Genomic DNA, 20724 nt, shown 5'->3' with positions numbered 1-20724 from the left:
ATATTGAAATAACGTTCGCCTTATTCGTTTGCTAATTGTATGTCCGATGAGAGAATTAAAAATAAATAGATAAATAAATGAGAAAATTATTCGAACTTGTTTTCTATGTAATTGTTGTAGCGTATATTGATTCATTATCAGCTGCAAGTGCCAGTTTTGGGTAAAGTGATCCGTTATGCGAAGGTCTGACGCGAAATTATTGCCAACTTGTTAAATCTTCAGCAAAATGTTTCTGTCCCGAGTGAGATTCATACGTAGAAATGCCACTCTGCCAAACCTGGCTTCGTGAGATGCTCGTGGCGTTCGAAATTTCTGTGTTTGGAATGATTCTACGATTGGTGTCCTCCAAGGGAATGCATCAGATACTCCTGAAGAATAAACATAAGAATAAAATTTAAGAATCAGTACAAAAATTAGATATAAGAATATGAGAATTTAAAAAGATTGGAAGCCTTGAAAATACTGCAGACGCATATACTGTATAATAAATTTATGACACTTATTGTGAAGCTTTGTTGTAATTTTAGAATTAGTACAACGCCCTTCTATCCCCTAACGTGATAAGAAATATTCGTGTACTAACCGTCTACGAGCTTGGGTAGGTAAATTGAAAAAAAAAAAAAAATGAAATAAATCAAAACAATTACTGGGTTTCGAACACGGGGCGTAAAAGTGAGAATGCGCGACTCTATCCACTGTGCCATCACTTAAGCGGCGACTATACGGCACCAAGAAGGCACCTAAATTGCGTCGAAAACTTTGACCGTCGTTTTCTCAGAAACGGTCGAGTATATACGGATAAGCCGAGACACTTGACCACTTAGTTTGACTTCTTTTCCACAGCGAAGTTTGTGGGACATCAGGTCATGGCACCCGTCGTGTTCTTGTTAGAACAGGCGGTCGGACAACCCCAGAATGACCAATAATGAGAAAAAATTCTAATACAAGAAAAGGATGACAATCAGCAATAAAGTAAATTAAAAAGGAAGTAAGACTAGGGTTTAATATCTCCTCGGCGGTGAGATCATTAATACAAAGCAAGGAAGATTAGGGTTTAACGCCCCGTCGACAAGGACGTAAGAGACGGGGCACAAGCTAGCTCCAGGTGTGAAAGGAGAGGGAAGGAAATCGGCGTTGTCTTTCTAAAAGGAACCATCCCGCTATTTGCCTTACGGAAAACCGACATCTAGATGTCCGTTCTCTCTAAAGCGAGTCAATTGTCGTAACCACTAAGCCGTCCCGTTCTGCGAGCTCACTGCAGACAGATTAAAGGTTTGGATGCGACAAGGCAGGAGCAAGAAATCAGCTGTGACTTCTCCTAGATCTACATCATTATTCCGCAAACCAACTTTTGTTGTACGGCGGAGGGTACTTTGCTTACCACTGTGTCTTCCCTCCTTTCCTGTTCCAGTCGCGAATGTTGTGCGGGCAGAACGCTTGTTGGCGGGCCTCTGTATGAGCTCGAATATCTCTGATTTTTCATTCACAGTCTTTTCGTGAGATTACTGTATATGGAAGCAATAGAGTTGTAGTACTCTAGTAGGAACGTACGTTCTCGGAATTTTAACAGTAAACCATACCGTGATGCACAACGCCTTTCTTGCAGAGCCAGACACCAAACTTGAGTGAGCAAGTACGTGGCGTGTTCGCGCTAGGTAAACGAATCTTTGACGAAATGAGATGCTCTTATTTGGATTTTCTCTATTTCATCTATCAGTCCTATCTTGCGTGGTTTCAAGTATCAGACGAACGAGGGTTTAGTAAGCTACATCACTTTGCAAGTGAGCTACACTTCTGAGTAGCCTTCCGATGAACCTCAGTCTGGCATCTGCGTTTCCGGCGATTAGTTTTGTATGGTCTTTCCCCTTTAAATCGCTCTGCACGTATGCTTTACAGGGGAATCATTCCGTAATCGCGTGACTCACCTTGATGATGAACTTGGATTGGATCACAAAGGATACTTCAACAAGGAAGTTACCTATTATTTTGGTAGGCCAAGTAACTTTTACTGAATGCTGCGTAACACGTCAATGTGACGCAGATACATGATGCTACTTTTCAACATAGTTACCAAGACTCTGTAAAAGACTGTCAGTGCATTTTACCAATCCTTCAATTACTCAGCGACAGAAATCCGCTCTTTGGCTACGGATCCACTTTCAGCTGTTCCTCTAGCTTACCGTAAAAATAGAACTCACGTGGTGCAAGATCTGGACATTTCCATCAGCGTCACCCACGTCTTTGCGGCTATGATGAAATTGTTGTTGCCATTTCACTACGCGACACTGAATTTGGTTCATATACCGGCTGAATTTCAAGGCGAATCTGTGTGCAATTCAGACGTTTTGCCAACAATAACTACACTGTAATGGTCTGCGTGGAGCGACACGTGTAACTTACTTCTTGGAGTTCCTAAGTGTACAAAATGTCTAACTACGTGAAACGTAACTAGAGAAAATATGCCTTAAGTAATGGTATAACAGTGGCTGTTTGGAGGCATTTTGTACATCGTTTCCATACCACTGACAGCCTACATCAGTATCACCGACCAGATTTCACCCTTGTTAATTTTATATAGGTATCCTGTGGCATATCTCTGTGGTGTCACCACCAGACACCACACTTCCTAGGTGGTAGCCTTTAAACCGGCCGCGGTCCAGTAGTATACGTCGGACCCGCGTGTCGCCACTATCAGTGATTGCAGACCGAGCGCCGCCACACGGTAGGTCTAGAGAGAGACTTCCTAGCACTCGCCCCAGTTGTATAGCCGACTTTGCTAGCGATGGTTCACTGACTTCTACGCTCTCATTTAACGAGACGATGGTTAGCATAGCTTTCAGCTACGTTATTTGCTACGACCTAGCAATTCGCCATGATCAGTTTCTATTGATATTGTAAATCATGTACCGTGAAGAGCGACGTTCGTTATTAATGGATTAAAGTTAAGTATTTCACCAGCTACGTCCGTTTTTCTCAATTCTAATTCCCTTGTCATGTTCCAGACCACACGCCAGCCTGCGTGAGCTAAACGCGTGCATTTCGGTCTCCTTTAATAAAACGGTGTTGGCTCTCCTACCAACCACAACAATCTCTTTAATGGCAAGAAAAAAATTCTTTTTTTCGCTAAGACACGACAACAGCCTGCAAGCAGTTGCGATGCTAATTTCTTCTACTTTTTTGAACTCTTATTTGTAGTATTGTGTCACATCTCCATACGGCCCTTACATTTCTCTGTATCGACTGAAATGGTGCAGTGGTTAAAGCACTGGCCAAGCATTTGGAAGAAACAGGGTTCAGATCCCCGTCCGACCATCCAGATTAAGATATTCAGCTCTTTTCCTAAGTCTATCACGGTGAACGCCAGGATGGTCTCTTCGAAAATAACATGGACAATATTCTCCCCCATATTTTTCCTATTCGAATTTGTGTTCTACGGCAGGACGACGGGATGCTGCACCTCAACTTTCCGTCTTCCTGCCTTTTTTTTTTCTTTCTGTCGCTTCAGTTTCTTTCCTCAACGTTGCCGTTTCCACGGGACTGAAGGTCTCATTGTCTTCTGGGAGAAACGGATGTGGTTTTCGGTTCGACCGTTTGTTTTGTGACTCAGGAAATAAAATTAAGGAAAAAAGAACACATGACATCTAAGCGGTTGTTTGGGATGCTGAGCAGTGTTCTTAGTTTAACAGTCAGACAAATGAATGTTGTGTGTGTATGAGTTCCGATAACCTACTTGACCCGGGCTCCTGTGTTCTTGCACCAGAATGACTCGTGTAATCGTGAACATAAATAAACGAGCAATGGACAAGCATACTACATCAGACTATATGTTGTGACACCCACCAAAACTATATATTTTCGTTAGTTTCAATTTACAGCAAATTATAGGCCTGTTAGCAGTAATCTTACCACGTGGTACCAAATTCTTGAAGAAACGAAAATTCCAATGAGTTCTTATAAGACTTAAGTAACTGACTGTCAGTGGTAGCCTACCAGAACGTGAGTTTTAAATAATTTTCGACATTTTTATGGGCTAGTGTAAGACTAGTTTCCGAGTTCCACCTCACTTTTCTCACACATTTGTATTATTCACAACACAGGCGTCCATACTCCTTTACGCGTTCTGAATGAGTTGCTGCAGAAATTAAAAAAGTGTCCCCTAGTTCGCCGAGCCAGATTAATACCCGAGTATGACGATACTTATTTACATTTATGTTCAGTTATTTGCTTCAAGCAAGTACCGAATGATTGTTTCATCTAGGCTACACCCCAGCCCATTGCTATAAATAGTGCGTCATCCTTGATAAAATTATGGCTGGTAGAAAATTAATTTCCACTCAAGAAGACGTTTTGTATTAAATGGCGCACACTGCTTTCCAGTTTAAAAACGACACGTACCCACTATCACCTACACGCCCTCTTGTAACTATGGTAAAAATAATCAAATAATTTGCTTCGATGAGTATCAGACAGTGAAGTTGTACATTTGACGAGTTGTGATCTATTCGCAGCAATTTCTTTTCCAGTTATCCATGAAGATATTTATACATGTGCTATTCCAGTTACGGATCACAATTTCTTTTATATATCCGGTTATTTATTTCGATCCGTAATGACCACCTTACTAATTAGTCTAAGAAGTTTCTTCATAGAGTCAACAGGTCTGTTGAACCTATGCATGTGGTACTTAAATTTTTTATGATTACGACGAAGCTTGTTTGGCTAATTATTGTGACTGTACAGTTTTTACATATGCCTACCCGATATTATTAGCTTACTGTGTGGACTGACGACAGAAGATGACCATTACCGACCGAAATTAATAACAGTATATACAAATATTTTTATCATCCGTAACTGGAATAAAAATTACATTGTACATCTCAGTTTCTGAATGAGTACAGCGTACAAGAAACGGCTATACTGATACATGCTAGACAATTATAGAAAGATGTTGCTTGTTATAAATCTGTTTCGAGATAATGACGAGCTTCCTTATTGCTTCCTGTTTGCGACTGTCCAACAAATTACTTCAGTCGCAAATGTCAGGAAACAAGGCCCAACTGCGCTTTTCTATTTCATGTTTCCTGACGGAAGACTATTCCAGTGTCACTGTGGACCGGCAGCAGCCTACTCAGAGCAATTATAAATATGAAGAAGAAGTTGATAGACAGCATTAATGGCGAGGAACGCCAGAATACAAGAAAAAATGTGAACAAATTAGGGTCTCTAGAGCAAGGATACTCTTTGCACCAAGGACTAATGCAGAAAAAAGTCGTTAATTTTAAGTAAGTTTGAAGTTTCTGTTTGAGTGTACTGTCGCAGATCTCTCAGTGACACTTCCTGTGAAATGAATTTCATTCTTTCGCTCAAGTACTGATATATTTTTCAAGTCTTTATTCTTCTATGCTAGTAATTCCATTATCATTTTAAGTTCTTCAATTTCTCCGTCTTGTATATGCAGTTTATATTGTGAAAAGCTCTAGAAAATTAACTTCTTCAACAATGACAAATTGTGATTACACTCACATAAATATCGATCAAGCGTTTGTCATCAATATAGCATGCTGAATGAGAAGATATCTAAGCAAAAAGAGAATGATGGCAATAATAGTGCCTCATTAGTATAAAACAACGTGGATTAACTATTAAAACCTTTGAGGGTAAACCAGCTGACTCGTTGTGATCAAAGACGTTTCTGAGAGAACGGGTAGCACAGTTTGATTCAGTCATGCAGCTTTAACATTCACAAATTTTTAGTTTTTATTGTTAAATATACAATAATCACTTTTCACCAATTCTCACGAAGACAAACGGCAGATCGGAATGTATGTGGGTGCAGCTGAAATTACTTTCGTCAAACTTTGAAATGCAGTTTCTGTGCTGTTAATAGAGATTTTGATTCCCAATTAAATATACGGAAATTACGTAATAATGACAATCAGTCGGTTTTACGACCGAGAAACGGTACGTCACATTTAGAAGCATTTAAGCTCCTGTTCTCCTGATTATGGTGATTGCAATAATGCATATATTGGCAACGACGGCTGCGAACATACTATACTAATCTAGCAACAACATGCAGCTTTATCAAAACCTCATCGGTTCTCCGTGGCATATAAAATTTCAGCAGAGCACTGAAAGTCTGCAGCGAACGCTTAATGTAATACGTACCGAGTTTGTGTAAGCACAGAAAAATATGATCTTATTCAAGATTAGAAGAGTTAGAATCGTAGTACGATCACCCATTTTCAGGTTTTGAGCAGTTTCTTGGACTGACTTCAGTGAATGCTGAGATGGATCCTTGAACGAAGCCATGACAGATTCCTTTCTTCCCATTTGCCAGCAACGGAGGCAGCGGAGATATCTAAAGTACTCATTGCGGACGAAATATCTACTGACGCCACACTGATGCTTCTTGTTGTTTGTTTCCGCTCCTAGCCTGCAAACAACGATCCAAAAGAACGACATCCGAGTAATGCTGTATACCAGCTCTTGGTGCAAATTATTTGAACCTTAGCCATTGTGGTCGGTTGGTCAGCGGATTTTCTTTTTTATATGAGGACTGCTTCCGTGACTGAATAACAGGTTCCTTAAATATCTCATATACGTGTTTAGATTTTTTTGATTCCTGCAAAAATTTTGTTGATCTGTGACGCATGATTTGCTGTTTTTATTAGTGTATTATAAATCAGGCAGCTTAAGTTTGAAGACTTTTCTGCGTTAGTTATAATGAAACTTCCTCATAGTTTAAGATGGTACTCCATATCGGGACTCGAACCCGAGTCCTAAGGCTTTCGCGGACCAGAGCTCGGCCGACGGATCTACTCAAGCCCGATTCGCGACCTGCATTCACAGCTTTACTTCAGCAAATACCTCTTCTCCTACCTTCCAAACTTCACGTACGTTCTCACGTATATCTTGCGCGACTGTCAGTCCTAGAAGAAGGGATATTACGGGCAAATGACTTAGCCACAGTTTAGGGGATCAGGTACCACATTCGAGTCTAGTAGGAAGCTTCAACTCACCGCACTGCAGGGTGAAAAATCTTTCTGGAAACAGTTATATTATCGTATTTCAGTGGCTCGATAGTGCAATGAGTGCCAGGCTACAAATGCAAAGCTTACGGGAAATCAGTTTTCTGTCGGACCTAAGATTCTCTTTTTCTGTCACACATGTCTCCCTACAACTGGTTGTTTTAGTCAGTTCAGAGGCCGAAGGAAGAGAAGTGTATAAAACCTCCAACAGTACCACGCCTAGTAAAGCACTCCGGAGTTCCAGCAAACAGTATGACAGCCACATATAGAACAGAAACTCGCAACGTTTCGCGACTAAGGAACTGACGGCCGACTTTCCGAACTAAACCTCTGTTCAAATGGTTCAAATGGCTCTGAGAACTATGGGACTTAACTTCTAAAGTCATCAGTCCCCTTGAACTTAGAACTACTTAAACCTAACTAAACAAGGACATCACACACATCCATGCCCGAGACAGGATTCGAACCTGAGACCATAGCGGTCGCGCAGTTCCAGACTGAAGCGCCCAGAGTCGCTCGGCCACACCCTCGTGACATCAGTTTTGTCAGAATATGCCTTCCTACTGAGAATAGACTCTGCCAGTATACGCAAAGAGCAAGCCGATTTTATTGCGACAGTTAGTAACTGCAAGTCTGCTTAGAAAGTGCAAGGACAAGACAAAATATTTTTAAAATTCGCGAATAGGCTCAGCGAAAGACGGACGGCTCACTACCATTTCAGTACTGGGCCAAGGTGGTCAGTGTGAACCTCTTTCTTCTGATGTACAGGCATGCAGTGTTGCTACTAATCGCCGAAAGATACCCAACTGACCTCACGACACTGGCTGTACGCTGTCTGGGCAAGGTCCTCACAACGGAGGCTGTGACTCTGAATTGCCTTCTTGCTGCCAGCTAAGAGGCTTTACCCGGCCTGCTGACGAGTTCACTGAAGATGGAGCACAAGCTCGGATTGGTAAAGGATGAAAGAAGTATATTAGCTGTGTCATTTCAAAGGAACCGCTCTGGTATTTGCCTTAAGTGATTTAGGAAAACCTAAATGTGAATGGCCGGTCGGCCAATAGAATTACGTTCTCCCAAAATACGAGTCCAGTGTTTTACCACTGCGCCACTTCGCTCGTTTTCCAAAGTTGCAGTACCTGCTGTGATCCGAACAGGGTGTTTTCCGTTTTCGCTCAAGCGGAACTGTAACTGAGCAGTAAAACTAAGACGTAAATACGTTACGACGTCTCCGAACACTTCGGTTTTCATTAGTTTTTTACGTGTACATGGCACTAGTTTGCTCGAAATATCTAGCATTGTGTTTGTCACTGCGAAGTGAAGTATTCTGACAAAAGTGGACTTGTATGTGTGAAGAAAGAACAAAATGTTTTCTATAGGAATACGAAATTTGTTTATAGTCAGATGTATAACCTGTTAGGAAAAGTATTACAGCGCATCTCGTGATAATGACATCGCAGTTACTCCTCCAATGAGGAAGAACGGCTGACGGCTTAAAAATACTATTCAACTACTATTTTATCCTACTGCGTATCGAATAAACGACAGTTTTAGAAAATATGTGCACTTATGCGCAAATGCTCACGCTGTCACGTAATTTTCACTTTTAAGAAAACAGATATCCCAGTTTACACATCCGTATTCTGATTACGTCTGTATTAATTTGTGTGTTTGTGTTTATTGTTTGGTATAATACTTCCCTTTGATTTAGAGCAGTTTCTTTACACGAAGCAGTTGGCAGCTTTCATTGTGGACAGTCCTGACATACATCAGTGATATTAAGTAACTGGTTCAACATGAATGTTGCAGTAAAAAGTCAGGTTTGCATGCATGGAATACGACTTCTCCGGTTGTACACAAATTAGCGCTTAATGCTCCACAACGTCTGATATGGTAGGGTATTGAACGTCTTCTCGCATGTCCAATCTCTCACGTTTGAGCGTCAATCATGACTTTCGGCTGAGTCATAATCATATGGTTCGTTTCATGTCAAGGTATTGTTGTCAGTGTTAATAAGAAGAAAACGGGAGAAGAAGAAGAAACAGATGGTAATTATGATAATAGAACATTATTAGATTAACAAAAAAAGTAACGGGAAGTATCTATCAGATTTACCATCCAAGACGAACGGACGGTATGTCTGTAGCTTTTAACGTACAATATTCCACAATTTGTAAATTAGTTACTTGCACCAATGAACTTATTTCACCAAAGGTCAAAAGAGTTATCGCAGTACTCACCTTAAGCGATTTGGGGGAATCACTAAAACCCTCAATTTGATTGGCTGGATGGGGATTTGAACTGGCGCCTTCCCGAACACGAGTCCAATGCCATACTACTACGCTTCTGGTCTTGAACCGTAGTCTCTGCGCTATCAGTGCAGTACTGTACTAGATGAACTATTCGCCTCGCGAACCTCTCAGATTTCCATCGCAGACTGTTTCCCTCTGATGGCTACTGGTGAGCGAGTCTTTACCAGTTTGGAACGGGGGGATGGACTGTGGTTACCCGGAGTCGTACACAGACGACTAAATGTGAGCGCGACAGGCATCCTTCCATGATCCACTCCTATGCGGGCATATAGCTGCAATAAGTCAACATTCAACTTGTGTCTTCTGTCCCTCCCCGAATTGCTACGGTTGGATTCCTTGTTTGTATATTCATCGTGGCCTATATTCACAAGAGGTCCAACGTGGATATACACGAATTTGTTTATTTGATGCTTACGGGTCATTCGACACAAAAATGTTGAGCCAGATGGAAGACTAGTTAAGACGTTGCACTTGTATCGATGGAACCCAAAACACTAACTTTCCTTTCAAACGAAAACGTAAGAAAACCTAAAGACATGTTTCTGTGGGACGCCACCCTTACTGCAAGTAATCGAGGGCGCAGTTCTTTTTTAGAAACTGCCGTATAACGGGGGAGAACCCTCGTATTCTCTGGCTGTGCCAGATTACTGCGGATGAATTTTGTATGCTGCTCGAACACGGGGTTGTTGCAAGATACGCGTAGTACGTAATAGGAGTCCCTGCTAGAAGTTTTCAGCAAACGTGCTTTGTGAAGTCTCCACTTCAAATCTAATCAGACCTGATCGTCCGCGGCAGTAGGCGCTTTCGTGACGAATGCTATGCAGCGTTTGCCACTATTGCGCTGAATCCGACTCGAAAACCGCACCTGTCTGTCGAGAGTACCCCAGACATACACGTAAACGGTTCCACCTGATTGTAGCGACGACAGCTACTACAATTAGAGAGACAAACAGGTAAATAAGAACTTCAGCAATCTCGCTGCTACGTAATTCCGTAATGTGTCTCTGATAATGGCCGTGGCAGCAACGAGAGACAAGTAATTTGCGCTGCCAGCAGCTGCCAAGAGTCTACACAATTCAGCAACGCGGTTAACCGCCCGTAGCTGTTCCGTAACTACATTATCCCATACAGACATCGTCACCGCATACACTCAAAGTCGGCTACAAAAGCGTCCACTACACTTCTTGTCCTCCATTTGAGTTTCGTATGTTCTTCATTTTCAAAAACTAAACAGAAGCGTAAAATATACTATGCAGAACGTATTATGAAAATGCTACAAGGGACAGTAAAAGGACGAAGCAACAAATCATTTAATGAATGTCACACTTTTCACAGAACAACGCTTTAGACAGCAAAGACAATTTCCTAATTCAGTTATTATTTCCAATGCACGGAAGTACGTTATGATTCATTTTATGGGGAAAAAGGTAAAAAAATTATAATTTTTTTACGATAAAAATATGTTTCACAATCAAAGTATTTTTTTTATTTCGTTACTGTTGTTCCTATTGTATCTGTTTCTATTAGCATACGCGTTCTTATAGATCGATGGCATCGAAGCAAACCATGTTGCTGATACTGTAGAGGTAACTTGAAATGCACGAGACTTTTTAAGGATGATTTTTGGATCTGGCTTAAGAATAATTATCTTATGATAGCGGAAGTGAGAAAGCTCCTACAGGAAGCTCCCAGGATAGAGGCAATATGTTGATCCATCTGTACCCCGTTTCCAGCGCTAGCTGCGGTTGTCACTACAACCGTGCCGTCCGATACCGAGCTTCTTTGGTAGAGGCCGCAGTAAAATTTCTACGATGTTAAATCTAGTTAGTTGGACTGGTATCACTTACTTTACATACCAAAATTCAAGCTATGTTTTGTTTTATTTCAATGTCATACTGTACTTTGAATCAAATATCATCAGGTAATCATATAGCAAACGTTTGTCATCAGTATTTAAGTATAACCTTATTTTCAGTTTGAAAAATAATACTTTCTCAGTTTCAGTCACTTTTATTTTTTAGTATTTGTTGGCATGACATTTTCCAGCCGCCATCATTAGTTCCATAACAGTTACCTATACAGAGGGTGTCTCGCCTAACTCTGCCACCTCTGATATCTCTGGAGCAAGAATAGATATTCAAAAACGGTTTTCATCAGTATGAACGCACGGCAGAGGCTTAGGAATCCAAATACCATACGAAATTTTAAAACGAAAACAAATACTGTTTTCAACACAAACTTGGGTGTTTTTAAATGGACACCCTCTATTATTTCGTATGCAATCAATAGCATGAAAAATCACAAAAATAATGGCGTCGGTTGCATCGCAATACGTCAATTACAACCCGAGAAAATGCGAAGCGAAGCTGACGCTTAAAATAAATGAAGCGCACAGCTAGCGCACGTCCTGAGACTCAAGCGTGCACCTCACGCTGCCGGTAATCGTGATGTGATTGACGTACTACGTCAGTGGAGTGTTAATGTATGGTGTGGTGTTGTATGACAACACATCATTGGCCCATATTTCATTGATGGCACTCCTAAAGGGGTATAGTTTAGCCCCTTCTTGAGCTGTACCTTACTTGAACCGGTCCACCTCTTATAATGTGTCAAATAATGTGGTATCAGAATGATGGATGTCCTGCGCATAATGTTTGTTTTGAAATGACAACTAGAGGTACAGTTAGTGGTGACGCACTTGGTTTCACGTTTCTAAACCTAATAAGTTCTGAAATATGTGGCTTGTAAAGGATAGCAACGGCGTCACAGTTTCTGACGTAATGCATAGCATGTAGTACTGTGCTCAGAGCATTGGTTGCCTGCACTGGCGCTTGTATCCTGCCGTAAGCATACCAATATCACCATGGCACGCTTTACCTTCAGTGTACAAGCGTCCCCTAATCTGATCAGTTGAACTGTTCTCTTACTGTAACGTAATTCACATACGTTGCCACATTAAAACCTGTTTTCCTGTGGCTTGTTACATTTGCCGTGATCTAGTCGATATGCCGGCCTTCCGTAATGAAGAAAAACTATATATTATTTTAATTTATGGCGAATTTCACAGAAATGCAACCGCAGATGTGACACTATCTGCTGAACGCTACCGAGATCTGCGGCGTCCGTCAGGTCGAACCATTGGCAACATCTGCAAGATACTCGAGGAAACAGGATGCTGGGCTCCCACAATATGTCGACGTAAAACACCAGCGACTGGCAATGGGACGGAAATTGCTGTTCTGGCTGCTGTAGCGCACAATCCTCAGGTGAGTGTACGAGAAATTGCACGAGGTGTAGGAATAAGCTACAGTAGTGTGTGCAGAATCTTGCATATGCATCGATTTCATCCGTTCCATATCTCACTGCACCAAGAACTGAACGGGAGTGACTCTGAATCCCGCATTGCATTCTGTCGTTTTGCATTTCAGCAGTTGTAAGGCAATCCAGTATTCCTAAACAATATGTTGTTTACGGACGAAGCTTCATTTACAAACCATGGTAATGAATCTGCGGAACATGCACTACTGGTCCGTGCAAAATCCCCACTGGATTCGCCAAGTTGCTCATCAACGACAGTGGAGTGTCAATGTTTGCTGCGGTATCATTTCTAACTGTATTGTATGTCCCTATTTTTACCATGGAACATTGAAAGGACAGCGACCTGCATCATTTCTTCAACACACACTAGCGCTCCTCATGGAGGACCTAGGATTGGAAACTCGTCTATCAATGTGGTTCCAACATGTTGGATGTCCCGCACACAACGCAAAAGTTGCCAGAGACGTTCTAGATGCGACATTTCCAAATAGGTGGATGGGGCGGGGAGGTACTGTGCGATGGCCAGCACGGTCTCCCGACTTGACGCTATCAGACTTCTTTCTCTGGGTGGCAGTGAGAGACAGTGTGTATCAAGAACCCCAACGGCAGTAGAGGATATGCAACATCGTATCACTGCCGCGTGTGGGGCAGGATCTCTAGAAACTGCACAATCTGTGCAACACTCCTACGTTACCCTTCTGTAAACGTGTACTGATGCAAACGGAGGGCACTTCGAACATATGTTCACGTGACACAGTTTCACTGGTCAAGATGTGGGTGTATTTTCCTTACTGGATGTAATGCACAACAATACAGTTTCTGTGGGCGACAGGGCACTAGTAAATGTGTTCAGCATAGTGAATTCAAGTGTGTTACTTCTAATTGTAGCTTTGATTGTCATTTCGCTAGAATAAACATACATTTAGAATTTGATAAACGTAACTTTGCGTTGGACGTGTTACATGTTTATTTTTGTGGATTTTGCGTACCTTCCCATTGTGTGAGCCGCTGACACAGGCAGCGCGAGGGGCACGCTTGAGTCTCAGGACGTGCGCTAGCTGTGCGCTTCGTTTATTTTAAGTCTCAACTTAACTTCGCATTTTCTCGGGATGTAATTGACGTATTGCGATGCAATCAACTCCTTTATTTTTGTGATTTTTCATGCTATTGATTGCATACGAAATAATAGGGGGTGTCCATTTAAAAATACACAAGTTTGTGTTGAAGATAATATTTGTTTACGTTTTAAAATTTCGCATGGTATTTGATTTCCTGAGCCCCTGCCGTACGTTCATGCTCGTGAAAACCGTTTTTGAATAGCTATTGTTGTTCCAGAGAAATTTTTTAGGTGGCAGAGTTAGGTTAGACACCCTGTGCATCAGCTGCTACTTGTGTATTCGTGTGAAGATAGAAACTTCTCATGAATCTATAATCGGCTGATAACCGAAATTTAGTTTTATCTTTATATCTTCTGACAGGTCGCCTAAAGATGAACCCAGGTTGGAAATAGGTTGCAACAAACGAAACAAAAAACCTGCAGTTTACGTTTCACATGTAAAGTGACTGGAACCCCTCTAACTGTCTGCACTCCGTAACGTAATCGAAGACTCGTACATGTTATAACATGTCAGCTAAATTAGTTTCAATTAAGCCTTGCACTGGTGTATAAAGCGCACAGTTAACAGGACGTTACAGGATGTGGTATCTTTCAACAGATCAGATCCTTACATTTTCTTCGTACAGGAGAAATAAATCAGTCTTGTGTAATTTGCACTGCGTGTTCAGTCTTCAGTCATCAGAACTAGTTGTATGACTGTTGTGTGAGTTAGCATCCAGCACCACTGCAGAACCCAGTTATTGTTCGCGCAAACTAAGTTGACGCACGGTGCTGTGGCTGATGATAGTGACTGTAAATGGGAAATGCATTTACGGTTGCTTCCACGACGAGTGTCAACTTAGTTTGCGCTATTACTTACTATTCCACAACCAAGATATGTTTTTTCGTATCGAGTCAAGTGTTTGAAGTCCATGACTGACATAAGCACCAAAGGAAACGAAATGGTAATAGAAGTTATACTCCCCAATTCCATAAAACAACGTATGAAGAAAGACAGCGGAAAATTAAAGTAAGTTAACGTAAGTTGTTCCTCATTGTTGTATCCTTTGTTACTAGCTGCATTATGAGAATGCTGTGCGTCATTGTTGATTTAAAGTAAGTCCCATAGCCGGCCTATTTCAACAAACAGTCGTATCATCATGCAGAATAGCCATGTCTGACGGTTTTAATTTGTACTCTTTCCTATTCTTCTAGTCAAATTCAATGAATTATGAAACACGAGAAAGATATAGAATCGCTCCCTCTCTCTTCTCTCTCAGGAAGGTCAGAGGAGCGAAGACGAGGTGATCAGAAACAGGCTATAAATGCGGACACTGCAGGAAACTGGGCGTGTCTTCTTAAATAGACCATCCCAGCATTCGCCTAAATTATTTTCGAGAAACTACGGAACACACAAACTCTTCAATACCGAAGCTCCCGATTGTCAGTCCATTGTCTCAATCGATGTGACGTCTCGCTCACTCTCAGAGGATGATATGGCACAGCCCACGAAAGGGTGAAAAAGAAACACTACGACAGCATAAAGTATTAAGTGGTTGCTTTCAACAGGATGTGTAGCAGCCAGAGCTGCCCCTCTTGAAGAACTTGTATCGGTGCGCACTGACCGGTATCAGTCTCAACTAGTATCCCATTTTCGTGTCAATAATACAGCTCAAAGCCAATTCCAGACTAAACTCTCTCAGCACAACTTACAAGATTCTCTAATACATGACTCACACAGCTACTTACATTAGCTTTGGTTATCGACTGTAACGGCTGAGCAGGCCGCGTGGGAACAGGTCAAACGTGCACTTAACGATTGGGTAAAGGCAAAGGAGCCACAAGTTACCAGTAGACTATCCCGACATGCAGTCGGCGTTCTGAGAGAATTCATTCATCAGAACCAAGAAAGAGACGTGTTTGGGCGTTTGCAGAGGCTATAGGAAAGGGGTCCATTGTACTCTTTATACGGCACTGTGCTCAATATTTGTGTGTCGCAGACATGTTAAAAATGGCATAAAATCGAACTGAGATCTGTCGAATTGTCGCACGAGATCGAGGTAATTTGAACAAGACTCGTATGTGTGAATGGTATATAGAGGGTATTCGAAAATTCCCATTACAAACTTATAGGGTTTGTAGAGAGGAGTGAGTACAAGTGAATAGGTAGCATTTTGAATGGGAACCCATGTCCGGAAACGTCATCCAACGACGTTACAGCGTGTATTAATTTGAGGTAAGGGTCCCTGTACCGGAAACGAACGAGTCGAAAGTTGTAACCGAGAACCGTTCTGGTACCTCTGACAGTGGAATACATGTACCGCTACTGTTGTTGTAGGTAAATTTCAGAGGTGGTAGTATGGACCAAAACAAGAAAAAATGTCTAGTAAACATGGACTCTAAAATGCATACTGTAAGACTTTGAGCGCTTGTTCAAAGGAGGAGATGTTTTTCACGCTAGCTAAGATAGACATGTGCTCATAGCTCTTCAGGTATGCTTGTTTGCTAGACATTTTTTATTGTTTTGGTCCATACTATCAACTCTGAAAGTTGCATACCACACAGTCTTAGCAACAACAGTACAGGTACACATGTTCCACCGTCAGAGGCACCAGAACGGTTTTCACTTATTAGTTTCGACTCGTTCGTTTCCGAACCAAGGACACTTACCTCAAATGGATACATTTATCCTTCTCCATCACCCTGGAAAGACTGTAACATCATCGCAGAATCACCCTATGTATACATACATTTACAGGCGCCGTGTATAACTTTGACGCTCTGTAGCCTCGTTATGACGTTTCCGGAGATGGTTCCTCTTCAAATTACTGTGTACTCACTCCCCTCTACAAGTCCTAGAAGCCTGCAACGGGGCTTTCCGAACACCCTGTAAATGTTAGGAACAGCATTGACTATAGATTGTAGTCAAAGTCAGACCATCTTCGGGGCATCAAAGACGTATTCAACTTTGCATTTCACAACTTCAGTGACTAATCATTCTTGAGATGCTCTATTAGGTATAACCTACGTTATAAGAAACATGTTGCAAGACAGAGTACATGGTTGTTACACTACAGGTTTGCGGACGAAGCCCGAATAAGAATCGAGCAGCAGCAGTCAAGCGGACGGCGCCTGAGTCCTGCTCGTGCTGTGCGTAAAAAAAATGGTGGCTAACATTGCGCCTACACTGTTGGTAGCCAAGTATACTGCACAAGGAAGGGTCTCTGCATTGCGCTGCCATGCAGTTTTCGAATTCTGCATTATCTGTACTCCACAAAAGTACTTTGTATGTTTCTGCTCTGTGTCACACTGCTTTCGTGCTCTACCTGTACATTTGTTGGCCCGCTGTTCGCTCTCTACATACTTTTGGCACAGTAAATTTCGATGATAGGGCCGCGTTCAATGCCCTGGAGGAACAAATCGGCGGTCCCACTTCAAAAGGGGAAACTGATGTTTCTGATATTGATCCAGATTACTGTGTGAATGGTAAGTAATAAAAGAAAATGTTGCGAAGCATTTGAAATACAGTATCGCCTAAATGACCATTCGTAAATCAGCTCTGGTAGTAAAAGGCATCACGGAAACAGCTCCCAACACGTCTGCAAAGAGAGCCCCTTTGTCAAAAGGAGCGAGTTGTGACGTAGCTCTTTATATACCTGAATGTTTCAAGACATACCATGTTCAGGCATATAATGTGCAGGAACGGTGTGTACAAGTTCTTCTTCGGAATAAAAACATGATTCAGTTAAATATTTTATATGTCTGCTAATTTTAATATTTCATAACAAGATTTTTACGATTATATCAAGCAAGCCGCATCATTTCAAATGAAACATTTATTGCATTAACAGTTACAAAGTAATGGTTTTCGGAAAAAGTGTTAGAAACAACAGTGCAATTGCCCCATCCGAGGTGACTGAGGGTGTTTAAAATCATGCAGTTTCAAACATTTATAAAAGCTGTCCGACACCGCATACACAATATTTCTTATGATATGTACGTATATTCGAAGCTGTTCCTGATGGGTAGTTGGGCTGAGAACGAGAGATGCGAGGGGAAACGAGACAGATATGAGACTGGTGTCACTTTGACAGTCGAAGGAGTGACAAAAACAGCGTGGAGCTCGAGTATCGAATAAGTGCTTTTACGCGAGCTACGGGACGGAGGGGGCCACGACGCTGAAGCTAGCAGGTGGGGGCGAAACCGCCCCTGCGGCCACGGGCCGGCTCATTTCGCAAACGGCCCACGCGCGTCCGAGTGCGGTGACAGCTACGCACGCGACGGAGATCGGCCGCTCCCTCAGTCGCGGACACGCCTCACGTGCCACTCCCCCTCGCACGCATACTGTCTTCACTTCCGTAGCCGGTCCAGTTCTGAAAGTACCGCCGGCTGATAACGAGTGGCTCGATCGAAGCCGGCGGAGGCGGCCGCGGCGGCGCCTGCGCTGCCGTCTGCCCGACGGGGGAATCGAAACCGAGACACCGGCATCGACGTCGCGCCGCCGCTGTCAAACTGTCTTCCTGCAAAAGTTGCGGCTTCTCAGTAAACGCCGGTCCGCGTACCGGGTCGATATACCACGGCACGCCGTACCCGCTACAGCTGGGGGCGTAACCTACATCGGCGCCCACGACTAGTCCCGGATCTGCGCGCAACACTATTGCGTTGTTCACCCTCGGCGTAACACGTTTCGGAGCCACGTTAGCTTGTCAGTGGGATACAGTCCCCCGGAGGGCGTGTGTGCCAGCGGAAGACTAGGGCTAATAATAATAAAAAAAATTAAAAATTACGTTGCGAGTTCTTTTTATTCTGTACTTTTTCCGTAACTGGAAAGAAAATCGGAACAATATTTGTGGCTTCGTCCTATTGAAACTATACACAGGTTTTGCACCGGACACTGTCACTGCTCGTAGAAGGTGACGTCGGCGTTTTCGGAGATCGCGATACTTTCCCCGGTTTCCGGGAAGGCGACACGTGCAGCGACTGACAGCTGTCCACCGGCTACCCCGAACACAAACGAGTGTCACGACACGCACTGCTTTACCTTTGATGGATCCCGAGGACGTGTGTGGCTGCTGCTGCTGTTGCTGCAGATGGACGGCGTCTAGCTTGGAGGACACGGAACTCCACATTTCGAACATCGCGGCTAGCGGGGGGCGGCCGGGCGTGCGACGGCGGCGGCTGGCGTCATGTCGCGCAGCGGCGAGTGGCGTCTGGCGGGCGCGAGCGGCTGGCGCCTGTGCGGTGGCCGGTGGCTGACGCCCGTGCTGTGGCAGGCGCACTGGCGCGCCAGCCGCCTCGCCGCGCCGCGCCGCCGCGCAGGGGGCAGCACCGCCGCCCCCCACCCTCACCCCGGCACCACTACCTGCGCCGCCGACCCTCCAAAACAACACGCACACCGCGCTCCCGTCCGCGTACGAATTTTTCGCCTCTCGCCTCGCTGTTCCGATATTACAGCCCCGGAAGAAAATACATCTACATCTACACTCCGCAAGCCACCCAACGGTGTGTGGCGGAGGGCACTTTACGTGCCACTGTCATTAAGCCAGGCAACAAAAGTATCGCCATTGCTAATGAGCATGTAAGAATTTCATGGATGTGAAATAAAATGTCGGCTTAATGAGTTAGCATAACAGAGTGCAGGGAGGGTTCTTTCAAATGTAAGTTGACTTATGCGAGTGTTACTGCCGGTTTGGTCGCGTTGGACGTTCTCGTGAAGGGGTAGTGGAAGAAATTTCATGTGTATGGAAGAAACTTCAAATAAGCCTGGTTCACACACGCAACGAAAGTATCGCCACAAGTCAAGTCATTCTGGAGTGGCGCTGTGAGCTACTGTTCACACAGGACGCCACAAATTCTCCGTAATTGCGCAGTATCAAAATGGTGTCACCTGTCTCAGCTGATGAAACGGCTGTACATATTACTAAATAAGATGTTTTGGAAACATAATAAATGTAAAATATTACTTACCAAAGTGTTTCTCGTCTCTCTTGTCTCGACTACGTGTTTTAAGAACCGATCTGCAGCTTCAAACCAAGCAAGGCTGGGTTTATAAATACCGTCTGTAGACACACCACTCTTAAGTGATTTCAGTACTTTTTTATGTTGATTCATGTAAGCATTTCGAATGCTTCGAATTTTTAATTTTGTTGTAGCTACATCAATTCCAGGTACATATTCACGCATACTGTTTACTATTCAATTAATGCAGCATCTCTCAAATTTCTGTCATTGTGTGATTCGCTTTTGTGGTTCCAAAGCCATTCGTTCTTGATACCTCCAAGAATCTCATAATTGTCGCTGTTGACCACTTTTTCCACATATTAATGGCAAATGTACAAACAAAAGCACTAGAAAGGTTTGAATCCAGTCGCGAGGTAGCAATCGAATGACGTTATTCGATTGTGGAGAAGGCAAAATGGAGCAACAAAGTAGAACCAAGTTCAACTTTTTGTGGCGTGACAAAAGTTGCGCTTCTTAAATGGCGCCACCGAAAAGTAGGAGTTCACACATGCAACTAAAAAGCAACTGCAGTTCGCCATTAGCAGTGGCGATACTTTTGTTGCCTGTGTGAACCCGGCTTTAACTCCCTTTTCTGATCCAGTCGCGTATGGTTCGCGGGAAGAACGACTGTCTGAAAGCTTCCGTGCGCGCTCGAATCTCTCTAATTTTACATTCGTGATCTCCTCGAGAGGCATAAGTAGGGGGGGGGGGGGGGAGCAATATATCCGATACCTCATCCAGAAACGCACCCTCTCGAAACCTGGAGAGAAAGCTACACCGCGATGCAGAGCGACTCTCTTGCAGAGTCTGCCACTTGAGTTTGCTAAACATCTCCGTAACGCTATCACGGTTATCAAATAACCCTGTGACGAAACGCGCCGCTGTTCTTTGGATCTTCTTTATCTCCTCCGTCAACCCGATCTGGTATGGATCCCACATTGATGAGCAGTACGCAAGTATAGGTCGA

General features: G+C 43.2%; 1 protein-coding gene across 3 annotated transcripts in view; it reads right to left on the bottom strand.

The window, feature by feature from the left end:
* Positions 1-20724, bottom strand: part of LOC126297635 (probable nuclear hormone receptor HR3) — a 517590-nt gene that overhangs the window by 275026 nt on the left and 221840 nt on the right. The window contains exon 1 of one of the 3 annotated variants that reach the window (XM_049988658.1): positions 18799-19011. The exons of the other annotated variants lie outside the window; for them this stretch is intronic. Coding sequence (XP_049844615.1) covers positions 18799-18895 — 97 coding nt within the window. The 5' untranslated portion in view covers positions 18896-19011. Of the gene's footprint in view, positions 1-18798; positions 19012-20724 lie in introns of those variants that run through there. 3 annotated transcript variants of the gene reach the window in all.

Source organism: Schistocerca gregaria, chromosome X (assembly GCF_023897955.1).
Source record: "Schistocerca gregaria isolate iqSchGreg1 chromosome X, iqSchGreg1.2, whole genome shotgun sequence".
Taxonomy (NCBI): Eukaryota; Metazoa; Arthropoda; class Insecta; order Orthoptera; family Acrididae; genus Schistocerca; species Schistocerca gregaria.
The sequence above is the reverse complement of the archived record's forward strand: the minus strand, read 5'-3'. Positions and strand labels throughout refer to the sequence as shown.